This window comes from Leopardus geoffroyi, chromosome D3 (genome assembly GCF_018350155.1).
Source record: "Leopardus geoffroyi isolate Oge1 chromosome D3, O.geoffroyi_Oge1_pat1.0, whole genome shotgun sequence".
In the NCBI taxonomy this organism is placed as follows: Eukaryota; Metazoa; Chordata; class Mammalia; order Carnivora; family Felidae; genus Leopardus; species Leopardus geoffroyi.
In genome coordinates, this window is record NC_059339.1 from 68991480 (window position 1) to 69005304 (window position 13825).

Below are 13825 nucleotides of genomic sequence, written 5' to 3' on the forward strand. Positions count from 1 at the left end.
GGTACACATGAAGGTGATATGTTACACATTCATGAACGCATACTGGAAGTCTTTGATTTAAATATCCCATTTAGAAGGGCACCTGGGTGGCTCAGTTGGTTGAGTGACCGACTCATGAGCCCAGAGTCGTGGGATCGGGCCCCGCGACAGGCTCCACACTGTGGAGTGTGCATAAGATTCTCTCTCGCTCTCTGCTCCTCTCCCCTGCTTGTGCTCACTCTCTCTAAAAAAAAAAAAAAAAAAAAAGAAGAAGAAAGAAAGAAAGAAAAAATAGGGAATGCCAACTGGTGCAGCCACTCTGGAAAACAGTATGGAGGTTCCTCAAAAAATTAAAAATATTAGACACAGCAATTGCACTACTAGGTATTTATCCAAAGGATACAAAAATGCTGATTTGAAGGGGGCACGTGCACCCCAATGTTTTAGCAGCACTGTCACCAATAGTCAAATTGTGGAAAGAGCCCAAATGTCCACTGACAAATGGGTAAAGAAAACATGATGTGTATATATCTACATACAATGGAATATTACTCAGCAATCAAAAAGAATGAAATCTTGTCATTTGCAACAACATGGATGGAACTAGAGGGTATTATGCTAAGGGAAATAAGTCAGTCAGGGAAAAACAAATATATGATTTCAAGAAACAACACAGATGAACATAGGGGAAGGGAAGGAAAAATAAGACAAAAACAGAGAGGGAGGCAAACCATAAGAGCCTCTTAAATACAGAGAACAAACTGAAGGTTGCTGGTGGGGTGTTGGGTAGGGCGGTGGGCTAAATGGGTGATGGGCATTAAAGAAGGCACTCGCTGGGCTGAGCACTAGGTGTTGTATGTAAGTGATGAATCACTAAATTCTACTCCTGAAACCATTATTATACTACATGTTACTAACTTGGGTTTAAATAAAGTTAAAAATTAAAATTAAAATTGAAAAGAGAAAACTACCTAAGTTAGAAATAAGTTCAAACAATGAATAAATAGAAACTGTTACTATGAGTATTATGCAGAACAAGGCCACTGAAATCCTACTTCTATTCCAGGGGTTCCCCGTTTTGAAGCCCTAACCCTGCGTCTCTGGTCGCTATGAGTGACGCCACAGGAAGGAGCAAAGAAAGACCAGATGACAGCCACGGTCCCTTCCAACTCCAGGCATCTCCACTTGGAACTGAGCTGTTCAGTCCCCATGCAGTACGTGCTAAAACACCACACTCTCCTTAGGGAGGGAACCAGAGGAGAGCAAGATACTGTTAAAATCAAATACCTTCCACCAAAGTAGGAGGGGAAGGGGAGAGGGAGAAAATCATGAAAAAAGCACTCACTCGAGGAAGAGGGAAAGAAACAGCACTAAAGGAAAACAAAGCAGCAGCCAGAGAAAAACCTATGGGTCATTTAAATCAGGTAGCATGGAAAAATTAAAACACAGAGAGCTCACTGCTGTTTCCTTTTGCATGTAGAAAGCTGCCAGTTTCTAAATGCTGCTTAAAGCCACACCGTGCCAAACACAAGTATTAAAAATATAATCAAGAACTAACAGAGCTATATGCCACAAACAGGTTCCCAAAGTGCCTCAAAAGCTTAGAGCAAAACTAACTTCCTTAAGGTGGAGGACACATAAGCTGGATTGTATTTACTATAAACTTATATTCAGAAAACCGTGGTAAAGTCTGTAATTGGCAGTTTTATTTGTGAAACTAATACTGGAATTACTCTAAATTTTTTTTTAGTTTTTTATTTATTTTTGATAGAGAGAGACAGAGCACAAGTGGGGGAGGGGCAGAGAGAGGCGGAGACACAGAATCCGAAGCAGGCTCCAGGCTCCGAGCTGTCAGCACAGAGCCTGATGTGGGGCTCGAACTCACAGACCGCGAGATCATGACCTGGGCTGAAGTCGGACACCCAACCGACTGAGCCACCCAGGGGCTCCTGGAATTATTCTAAAATATTAAAAATCATATTTAAACTTCTAATGAGCAAAATCGAACATGCTTCTATAAAATAATCATAAATTAAGGGAAAGCAGATGGACTCACTCTTTTCTAAAATGAAAACTGATCTACATTTTAATGTATTACACTATTTGTAAGCCTGTGCCCCACACATTCCAATAAAATCTGCAATCATTCCGGCTGCCTGCTATTACTACAATCAAATGGAAATGTTTCTAATTATACTCAAGGATAATATAGTCTTCCAAGTTTAATAAAAATACGCCTTTTTTATTTCTCAGCTGAGTATAGTATAAACACTGTTGATAACAGAAAAGAGTAGAAAACAGTTTCGTGGTACATTGTAAAAAGTTTAGAAACAGATTTTAGTGAGTAACCACTAACTAAATAGAATATATATGCGACAGGGTATTGTACTGCATAATACGTACTTAGATTCTAGGCCAATTGAAAGTTCTGTCCTCTTAAATTCTACTTTTGTTATTTTTTGCATTCAATTTATTTATACTAAAAAAATAAATAAATGTACCCACTTCTCCCACCCCCGCTCCCCCAATCTGTTCTTTCCATCTATGAGCCTGATATATGTATAATATTTTTTAGCTTCCACATATAAGAGAGATCATATGGTATTTGTCTCTGACTTATTTCACATAGCCTAATGCCCTCAAGGCTCATCCACATTGTCGGTAAATGACAGGATTTCGTTTTTTATAGCTGAATAATATCCCATTGTGTATATATACTACATCATCTTTGTCCACTCATCCATCAATGGACACGTAGGTTATTTCTATATCTTGGGTAATGCAAATAATGCTGAAATGAACATGCAGGTACATACATTTTTTTAAATTAGTGTTTTCCTTTTTTTCAAATACCCAGAAATGGAACTGCTGGGTCATAGGGTAGTTCTGTTTTTAATTTTTTTGAGTAATCTCCATACTGTTTTCCATAGTGGTTACACCAACAGTGTGCTGCATTCCCACCAACAGTACACAAGGGCTCACCTTTTCTCCACATTCTTGCCAACACTTGCTATTTCTAGCCTTTTTTGACCAGAGGCACTCCAACAGGTGTGAGGTGATATCTCACCGAGGTTTTGATTTGCATCTCCCAGATAATTAGTGATGTTGAGCATCTTTTCATGTACCTCTTTGCCATCTGTCTTCTTCGGTAAAATGTCTATTCAGATCTTCTGTCCATTTGTAATCTGATTATTTTTCCCTATTGAGTTGTACTATATAATATATAATACATATGTGTATACATATTATATATAGTGTGTATATATGTACATATATGTGTGCACTATTTATGATATTTATGATAGCACTATGGTTTATTAAGCTGTGCCTTAATACAGATGTTGGGGCCCCATGGCACTCCTGAAGTAGAAAGCCCAGAATTTCCGCCAACTGTTCTTGAGCAATGACACCAGGAAACTGACAGCTGTTGTATGCAAGCTTATCATCTATAATGTTCATGCCAGACACAGCACCTTCTTCATCTGGAATTTGATCGTGGACTTCACTTCATCCACTCTGGCCACCATGTTCTCACTGTGGATCAGCAAGGAAGGGAACTTGCCAGCCTTATTAAGTCCCGGGCCCAGGATTCACAGGATCTGCTCGATCAAAGATTATGAAGCCAAAAAGGCATCATACTTCTCGGCCAGCTTCTTGCCTAGTTTTTTATTCCTGTTGAGTTCTTCAGCACATCAATGTCCATGTGGGGAATATCCACAGCCTTGGCCTCATCAAGTGTTGCTGGTCCCCCAAAGCACATACAGAGAACTTCAGGCAGGGAGTGGACTTAAGCCCAATGGTGCCCAAGAAGCATTTGTCCTTCTGAGAGCCACAGATATTCAAGGTGATATGCAGCTCCACCATCTCCCAAAACTTCCGGCACCCACGCTGGTTCCCGTGCAGGACTTCCCGCACCGCCTCGTACAGGGTGTTACGGGAGGCTTTGCAGCTTGTGGTGCCATGCACTGCAATAACCCGAAAAGAGGTCAAAAACTGTTGAATCCTTAGGCTTTTTGGTTGTTGTTGTTGTTAAGTAAGCTTTATGCCCAACTTGGGCTTGAACTCATGACCCTGAGATCAAGAGTCCATGTTCCACCAACTGAGCCAGCCAGGCGCTGAGTCCTTTTATATTTTGGATATTAGCCCCTTATCAGATATATGACTTGCAAGTAACTTCTCCCATTCAGTAAGTTGCTTTTTCATTTTCTTAATGGTTTCCTTTGCTGGGTAGAAACTGGTTAGTTTGATGTGGTCCCACCTGTTTATTTTCACTTTTGGGGTCAGATTCAAAAAAGTCATCTCTAAGACCTATATCAAGGGGCTTACCACCTATATTTTCTTCTAGGAGTTCTATGGTTTCAGGTCCTACATTCAAGCCTTTAATCCACTTTGAATTAATTTTTGTGTTTAGTATGAGATAGGGGTCCAGTTTCATTCTATTTATTTATTTTATTTATTTTTTTAAGTTTACATCAAAGTTAGTTAGCATAGAGTGCAACAATATTTTTTTCAGGAATAGATTAATGACCCTTACCTTTAGCCTATCCCCCCTCCTACAACCCCTCCAGCAAACCTCTTGTTTGTTCTCTATATTTAAGAATCTCTTATGTTTTGTCCCCCTCCCTGTTTTTATATTATTTTTGCTTCCCTTGCCTTATGTTCATCTGTTTTGTATCCTAAAGTCTTCATATGAGTGAAGTCATATGATATTTGTCTTTCTCTAATTTCACGTAGCCTAATACCCTCTAGTTCCATCCACATAGTTGCAAATGGCAAGATTTCATTCTTTTTGATGGCTGAGTAATACTCCAGTGTGTGTGTGTGTGTGTGTGTGTGTGTGTGTGTGTGTGTGTGTGTGTGTATACATACCACATCTTTATCCATTCATCCATCGATGGACATACGGGCTCTATCCATACTTTGGCTATTGTCAATAGTGCTGCTATAAACATTGGGGTACATGTGCCCCTTCGAAACAGCACATCTGTATCCCTTGGATAAACATCTAGTAGTGCAACTGCTGGGTCGTAGGGTAGTTCTATTTTTAATTTTTTGAGGAACCTCCAGACTGTTTTCCAGAGTAGCTGCACCAGTTTGCATTCCCACCAGCAGTGCAAAAGAGATCCCCCTTTTCCACATCCTGGCCAACATCTGTCGTTGCCTGAGTTGTTCATGTTAGCCATTCTGGCAGGTGTGAGGTGGTATCTCATGGTGGTTTTAATTTGTATTACCCGGATGATGAGTGATGTGGAGCATTTTTTCATGTGTTGTTTGGCCATCTGGATGTTTTCTTTGGAGAAGTGTCTATTCATGTCTTTTGCCCATTTCTTCACCAGATTATTTGTTTTTTGGGTGTTGAGTTTGATAAGTTCTTTATAGATTTTGGATACTAACCCTTTATCTGATATGTCGTTTGCAAATATCTTCTCCCATTCCTTTGGCTGCCTCTTAGTTTTGCTAATTATTTCCTTTGCGTGCAGAAGCTTTTCATTTTGATGAGGTCCCAATAATTCATTTTTGCTTTTGTTTCCCTTTCTTCCAGAGACGTGTTGAATAAGAAGTTGTTGCAGCCGAGGTCAAAGAGGTTTCTGCCTGCATTCTCCTCGAGGATTTTGATGGCTTCCTGTCTTAGGTCTTTCATCCATTTTGAGTTTGCTTTTGTGTATGGTGTAAGAAAGTGGTCCAGGTTCATTTTTCTGCATGTCACTGTCCAGTTTTCCCAGCACCACTTGCTGAAGAGACTGTCTTTATTTATTCCACTGGATACTCTGTCTTGCTTTGTCAAGTATCAGTTGGCCATACGTTTGTGGGTCCATTTCTGGGTTCTCTATTCTGTTCCATTGATCTGAGTGTCTGCTTTTGTGCCATTTCCATACTGTCTTGATGATTACAGCTTTGTCATACAGCTTGAAGTCCGGGATTGTGATGCCTCCAGCATCAGTTTTCTTTTTCAAGATTACTTTGGCTATTCTTTTCTGGCTCCATACAAATTTTAGGATTGTTTGTTCTAGCTCTGTGAAGAATGCTGGTGGTGTTTTTATAGGGATTGCCAGTTTCATTCTTTTGCATGTGTCTGTCCAACTTTCCCATCACTATTTACTGAAGAGACTGTCCTTTCTCTATTGTATATTTCTGGCACCTTTGTCACAAATTAAGTGACCACATATGCGTGGGTTTATTTTTGGGCTCTCTATTCTGTTCCATTGATCTGTATCTGCTTTAATGCCAATACCACACTGTTTCGATCACTATAGCTTTGTGATATAGTTTGAAATCAGAAAGCAACCTATTAGTAAAGTTTAATGATTCTATTCCACTGATAACAGAAAAGAGAGAAAAAAGAAATATCACAAAACAGTATTACCTAATGTAAGGCCAAGAACAATTCAGGAGGTCCTAGAAGCACTTTTATTTTTCTGCAAAGACAGATTACAAATCTTATATACTAAATATTTCAAAATAATAAATCCATGCTTTCTTGAGTTCTTTTTCCAGCAACTGTTTTATTTGCTTTTTGCACTACTCAAGTAATGAAATTAAACTGTTAAGTTTTATACTAAGACAAAAATAAACCAGACAGAAACAACTCCCCTACCCACTACACAATTTCAGGTTTACCTCTTGAGCTACAGCCTGCTCCAGGCCCTAGAGGGTAGCTCAAGCAAAGAGAAGAGAACAGTGAAATCCTGCTGCCATGGGAGTCAAAGCACCTCAGCCATCTGAAAAAATTCAAAACTAGTTTCAAAGGAGGGAGATTTACCTTTACTGCATTTAGTTAAATGAATTCATCATGGATTCTGAAGGTACTTCCAAAGAGTCTCAAAAAGGTTTTCAGCCAGAGGAGAATGAAAAGGAGAGTAGTTACGTTAGAGAGGTATGATTATGGATTATTTTTTTAATTTCCACAAATATTCTACCCTTGATCGTCTTTTCCTTGCTTTGGTCTCTCACAAGTTGGAAGTTTTTTTCAACTGCTCAGGACCCTTGGTTCCCCATTTGCTTGCCAGAAGGAAGCCAATGTTCATGGAACCTCTGCGTGCACAGGCACAGCCTGCCTCCAGGGGGAGGTTCCGGAGCTGTTCCATTGAGGGACACCCAAACAACAGCATCTCCACGTCTTTTCCCTGTTTTGGGTTCATTTTCTCCAGAAGAGTATGCATCAACCTTCGAGATAGCGGGTACAACCCCAGTGCCCACATTCCTGGAAGCCAAGTCAAGATGCCTCACTTCTCCATTTGTAGCGTTTGCTCTTAGCCCTGTTCTCAGTAGACCACCCCTCCACTGGGCCAGGGAGCCCCCGTATCTTGGTTCAGCCTCTTGGAGAAGAGATTCTAGTGGTTTTTTTTCTTTTTAAATAGGCTTCCTGCCCAGCACAGAGGCCAGTGCGAGGCTTGAACTTATTATGACCCTGAGATCAAGACCTGAACTAAGAGTTGGACACTTAACCGACTGAGCTCCCCAGGTGGCCCAAAGGAGGGGGGTGGTCTTGGGTGGTCTCCTGACTGCGCAGAGCTGGGGAGAGGAGCTGGGCGACCCACTGTTTCTTTCCATCACTCCTCCTGGGTGTCTGCCTTCGGAGACAGTTCCAATTCCTCAGCCTTTCCAGGGTTCTATGGCAAGAACTGGCTGTTTCCTGGAGTTCTCCAACCCTGAAGGCATGTAGCCTTCTTCGGCTTTCACCGATCAGTTGAGTTCACCATTACTCCACTTTCCAACTTGCGAAACGTTAACACTGTGTTCCCCCTGCCTCCTCTTTAAACTAATAAGAAAATCATGACTTTCTAACAGTGCTTTTACTGATGTTTTATTGGGGCTTCAGAAGAACGCAAAGATAAACATGTAGTTTCAATCCACTGTGCTTGAGGGCAGTATGATTTTTTAGAATAAATTTATATTGAACTAGTTTATGCCAAGGAAACGTGGTTAAGTGAGCCTTTGCATGGACCCGACAAGCTCCAGCGTCTTTTCTACCTACTCTCTGCACAGCCGTAACTGACCACCACGCTCCACATTCTGCTGTCCCCAGCTCTTGGCACATGACCCATGTCCTTCATCCCCTCAACACCCACCCACACCACCACCTGCTCACAGGCACACATGGTATGCTCCTTCAAAGCACCCCACTCTGTGCTCTCGATCCTAGCATCCCCCACTTCCCTGGGCTTTCGTTTCAGCTCGTTCCCCCTCTTTTTTTTTTCTTCTGTCTTCAGTCTCTCAATCTTCAAAGCTTCTTCCCTCATTTATTTTTTTTTAAATTTTTTTAATGTTTATTTTTTTTGAGAGAGAGAGAGAGAGAGAGAGAAAGAGACAGAGCATGAGTGGGAGAGGGGCAGAGAGAGAGGAAGACATAGAATTCGAAACAGGCTCCAGGCTCTGAGCTGTCAGTGCAGAGTCTGACGCGGGACTCGAACTCATGGACTGTGAGATCATGACTTGAGCCAAAGTCGGACATTTAACTGAGCCACCCAGGCACCCCACTTCGTCCCCCATTTAAAAAAAAATGTAAAAATGTTTGTAAATAAACTATAATTGCCTTCCACTGGGGGCAATATTAGTGGAGTAGTTACTCCAAAGAGGCCTCCTATACAAAACAAGTAGTTCTTGGCTAAAATAACTCTTTTTAGTGCATTGATGGGCTTCCAGAAAGTAAAGGAAATCTCTAAGGACCCTTGCACCATAACCAAAAAGCACAACCACAGGCGAACAAACTGGCTTGAATCCAGAGTAAAACACTGGGAAGTAAACAAATTCTAAGGGTAGGGTGACCCTGATGATGAACGATGGTACAAGGCCGTATGGGTTGCCACTGGGAAGCTGAACCTGAGATGGCACATTAGGCCCAGAACCTCTGGAGGAGGCTTAATGGCCTCGGGTGACGCAGCCCTAGATCCCTCCAGCAGCAAATGCAAATCCCTCCCTGATTTGGGGCCTCAGATTAAGATCCAACCAGCAAAAGCTCACAACCAACATCCTCAAATACATAAGGAAACAAAGTGTTTGCAAAAACAAACTATACATGCAAACCCCCCAGGACTTCAAATATCGGATTTAGGAGATGCAAAATGTAAATTAAGTATCGGAGGTAATGGAAGATGATACCGAGAACCGCAGGACACTAGGAGGAACAGAACTCACACAGAAGGCAAAGGGGAAACAGAAACCATTTTGTCGCGCTTCCTGGTTTCCCCTAGGGCTAGCTTTGTCCCCTCTGACTATTCTCAAAGGCAGGGAAGAGCACCAAGAGTTATAGGTACAAGAGGATACAAATTCTCCGCAGCAAACAATCTATTACCACATCATCCACAGCCCGTGGGGAAATGTTCACCGAGGACATCCTCCCAAATTTCTGTTACAAACTGGGAGCTTACTGGCAGTCACATTAGCCTCAGAAAGAAGGCTTCCCTGAACATGCCAGCAACATCCATCTCGCCGCAGCAGTTTGACAAGGAATTGGAAGAAAAATCCTGTAGGGTGTGGTAACCCGACCATCCTAAAATCCCACAGCTGACTGCGCTCAATTGTTTGTAGATGGTCCTGTACTTCCGTCAATTCAACCTTCAAACAACCAAACTGCATATTATCTACACCTGCAGCTTCCGCATACCTAATGCGGATATGCACATACAAGCTGATAAATGGATGTTTTTAGGTACTGCATAATGATGTCTTTTTTTTTTTTTTTTTTTTACCATTTAACAGTATGTATGCAATCATTTAATTTTATTACTTTTATAAACTGTAAAAAGACATTGATAGAAAATGTAAAAAGGACTTAGACCGCTGATAAGTAGAAATGTCAAGGGGTGCCTGAGTGGCTCAGTTGGTTAAGTGTCTGACTTCGGCTCAGGTTATGATCTTGTGGTTCATGAGTTTCGGGCTCTGTAATGACAGCTCAGAGTCTGGAGCCTGCTTCGGATTCTGGGTCTCCCTCTCTCTATGCCCTTCCCCTACTTGCACTCTGTCTCTCTCTCTCGCTCTCTCTCTCAAAAATAAATAAAACATTAAAATTTTTTTTTAATTTTTTAAGTAAATAAAGTACAATATATGCATAATTGTTTTGACATAAAGCAAAACAAAGTGTTGGGTTTGTAGGTTCTTGGCTGGCTTAATTCTCAGGCCCCATGAAGCAAACATGCACTCCATTCCTGCTGCTACCCCTTTGGTGGAAAGGTTTGCACCTCCCTGACTAGGGCTGCTTTGGCACTTCGGTACCACAAAAACGAAGCCTAGCATTAACAAAATTAACACATGCCAGACAGAATTCTGATTAAAAGCTCTGTTTAAACATCCGTGTATGGGGGCGCCTGGGTGGCGCAGTCGGTTAAGCGTCCGACTTCAGCCAGGTCACGACCTCGCGGTCCGTGAGTTCGAGCCCCGCGTCGGGCTCTGGGCTGATGGCTCAGAGCCTGGAGCCTGTCTCCGATTCTGTGTCTCCCTCTCTCTCTGCCCCTCCCCCGTTCATACTCTGTCTCTCTCTGTCCCAAAAATAAATAAACATTGAAAAAAAAAATTTTTTTTTTAAATAAATAAATAAATAAACATCCGTGTATGTTTAACAAATACATATTATCACAGTAGTAAACTGAACATATTTCTCTCTTAAAACTCAGAATCAACATATAAAGCTCTAGGTAGGGGGGCGCCTGGGTGGTTCAGTCAGTTGAGTGTCTGACTCCTGATTTCAACTCAGGTCATGATCTCCTAGTTCATGAGTTCGAGCCCCACGCTGTCAGCACAGAGCCCGCCTGGGATTCTCTCTCTCCATCTCTGCCCCTCCCCAACTTGTGCTGTCTCTGTCTCTCTCAAAATAATAAATAAATAAATAAACATTAAAAAAAAAAAACAAAAACCAAAACTCTAGGTAGACAATAAGTCTAATGAGAACAGAGACATGGTTTTTTAAGTTTGTTTAATTATTTTGAGAGAGAGAGCGCGCACACACGCACACACACACACACACACACACACACAGGGGTGGGGGAGAGAGGCAGTCTAGAGAGAGAGAGGGAGAGAGAATCCCAAGCCGGCTCCCTCCGGGCTGTCAGTGCAGAGCCACATGCAGGGCTCAAATGCACAAACCCGTGAGCTCATGACCTGAGCTGAAATCAAGAGTTGGACGCTTAACCAAATAAGCCACCCAGGCACCCCTAGAGACATATTTTGAAAAATGAGTCCAGGATAAGCATCTGACTTTGGCTCAGGTCATGATCTCACAGTTCATGAGTTCGAGTCCCATATCAGGTGAGCTCGAGCCGCGCTTCAGGTAAACATAAGCCCCACTTTGGGTGAGCCCCACTTCTCTCTCTCTCTCTGCCCCTCACTCACTTGCACCCTCTCTCTCTCTCTTAAAGAAAGAAAAATGAACCCAGAACCAGGAGCAACACTGCCTTTGCAAACCTCAGAGAGAAGTCAGCAGGAAGGGTAGATACAAAATCCTATACTCCCTGTATTTCACATAACAATCCCTTTCCGCCCTTCTACTTTCCAGGCTGTAAGTTTTCATGCTAAGACATAAAACACCATCTTGAAAACTACAGGCCTTCCTAACTACTGCCCAAAAAAAAAAAAAAAAAGTAACACAAAAAACCCAGCAATATCAGGAGAAAACGGCAACATTTCGCTGTGTCTTCGGAAAAAGACCGCACATTTCGGCATCGTAAAACTGCCCTTAAACGTTATTTCTGATCAAGTAGACCCAAAGAGCCAGAGACTGCTGCGTCCTATGAAAGTAACCTTCAATATGTCTAAAATCCGTACTTCTGATTGGTTGTCTCCTTTAATAATGTATTCCCCTAGTAATGATACTTAAGTTGACAACCCGGTTTTCTGAAAGGTATATTTGTGGCTTTTAATTTTATTTTCCATATGCGTCAGAGTCAAAGTAAGTAAAAGCTTCGCTGCTACCGGCTTCCTTATTTCAAAAGAAAAAGGAAAAAGAAAAAAGAACTTTGAGAGCTCTGGCTCATTTAAATAGAGGAGAAAAGGGAGTGACAGCGTGCCAGGTCGTTTAAAAATGAAAAGGGAAGACAGAGAGAATTTTCAACACTATGCTTTGATTCCTCAGGTTTCATCCTTCCGTGTTACGCATGCTCTCCCTGGAACATCTTCAAAGGCCATACTTACTGTAACTGCCAGGAGATTTTTCTTCGTACGTGAAATGAAGTTGCAATTCCTCCTCTGACATCTCACAGATGAACACTTTCAGCAGACAGCAAATAATAAACAAAGCGTTGTGTGTCTGCCAAATGAAGATGTGGCTAGAAAGGAAAGACCAAACCACACGGGAATCAGCACTTCATCAGGAGCACGGGCACCATGCAGTTCATGATTTCTCGGTCGTTTTGCCCATTCCGTTTGTAATATAATCACAGCGTCCCTATCTTTTCATGGCTAGTGATATATTACTCTATGCCAATCCACTTCATGTTTCATGCTGTACATTTTACTTAGTGAGTCAACCTAACAAAAATATTTTCGTTAGGTATGGCCGCTCTTTGTTCTTAACTTCGTACTTGTCCCACACGTGGGCAGGGCAAAGAAAAGCAAAAAAAAAAATTTTTTTTAATATAGTAACATAAAGAGATTATATGCAAACACACGACCCAAATTTTAAATGGGGCACTGCCAGCAGCCCAGGACAATAGTCGCTATTTGTATTAGTAACCAGGAACTCAACAAGAAAAATTTCAATTAGATTCAATATAATTTGTTTGGAAGCAAAACTGGTTTTAAAAAATGCTTGAGGGCATCAAAGATTAACCTTCCAAGGCATCAAATATAAAATTTTAATATCTACATTAGCTATACTGGAATTCAAATAAAAATAAAATTATAATATCTAATCAGAACTTTCTTTCATCTACTAGGAAAGGAAGAAAGGAAACAGATGTGGAATGAAATACTCAAACTTAGTCATAATGTAAACTAGGTATGAACAGCAATAATAATGGGGGCGGGGAAACTATCTTTTTTAATAATAATTACATTGCTATTAACCTTCCTAAGGAATATATTTCTGAGGATTGTCTGAAATGCTGAAATCAAACAGATTCCAGAATTCATAACCTCACCACAATGACTTGGACAGTAAATTATAACCTCTCTTTTACTTTTTAATAATGAGAATTCCTTTATAGCTTTCAAAAAGACCATAATCCATTTCCACCAAAAAATGAAAAATACTCATATTGCTAAATATAAAGAGAACATGATTTAATCAGCCAGCTTACTTCTGACATTCTGCCGAAAGTTTTAGTTCTTTGGTTCTAGAAAGGAAGACCTTAATTAGCGCACCAAGGTTTCCTGTTCGAGGATTGTTTACAACTGCAAGAGAAGATAAGGTTTTAAAAAGTTAAAATTAAAAACTGGAATCAAAGTGAACATATTAAAACACTTACAAAACCAAGCTGTCAAGCTGAAGTTGCTCACAGACAAACCTTATGACCAACTTCACATCTAATTAGGAAAATAAACAATGAGAGAAATTGCTGGTCTTAATTTTGAACAAAAAGTGATTTGCAAGGGGCGTCTGGGTGGCTCAGTCAGTTAAGCGTCTGACTTAGGCTCAGGTCATGAACTCTCGGTCCGTGAGTTTGAGCCCTGCATTGGGCTCTCTGCTGTCGGCACAGAGCCTGCTTTGGATCCTCTGTCCCTCCCCCTTCTCCCCCACGTGCTTGCGCGCTCTCTCTCTCTGTCTCAAACACAGATAAAAAACATTTTAGAAAATTAAAAAAAAATGATTTGCAAACTGAAAATGATGGAAACAATAGGACAAAGTAGACAATTCATATCAGAATTCAAAACTGTAAAGAAAAGAGAGAATAGTTGATACATACTCAATTTACAC

General features: G+C 41.1%; 1 protein-coding gene and 1 pseudogene across 8 annotated transcripts in view; both read right to left on the reverse strand.

Moving 5' to 3' along the window:
* The window catches only part of DYM (dymeclin), a 336944-nt gene that overhangs the window by 273440 nt on the left and 49679 nt on the right, over positions 1-13825 (reverse strand). For all 8 annotated transcript variants that reach the window (XM_045458095.1, XM_045458090.1, XM_045458091.1 and 5 more), the window contains 2 exons: positions 13209-13302; positions 12103-12236 (listed from right to left, as the gene is read on the reverse strand). In XM_045458095.1, the coding sequence (XP_045314051.1) occupies positions 12103-12236; positions 13209-13302 (228 nt within the window). The remainder of the gene's footprint in view (positions 1-12102; positions 12237-13208; positions 13303-13825) is intronic.
* LOC123588347 lies at positions 3296-7178 on the reverse strand (annotated as a pseudogene).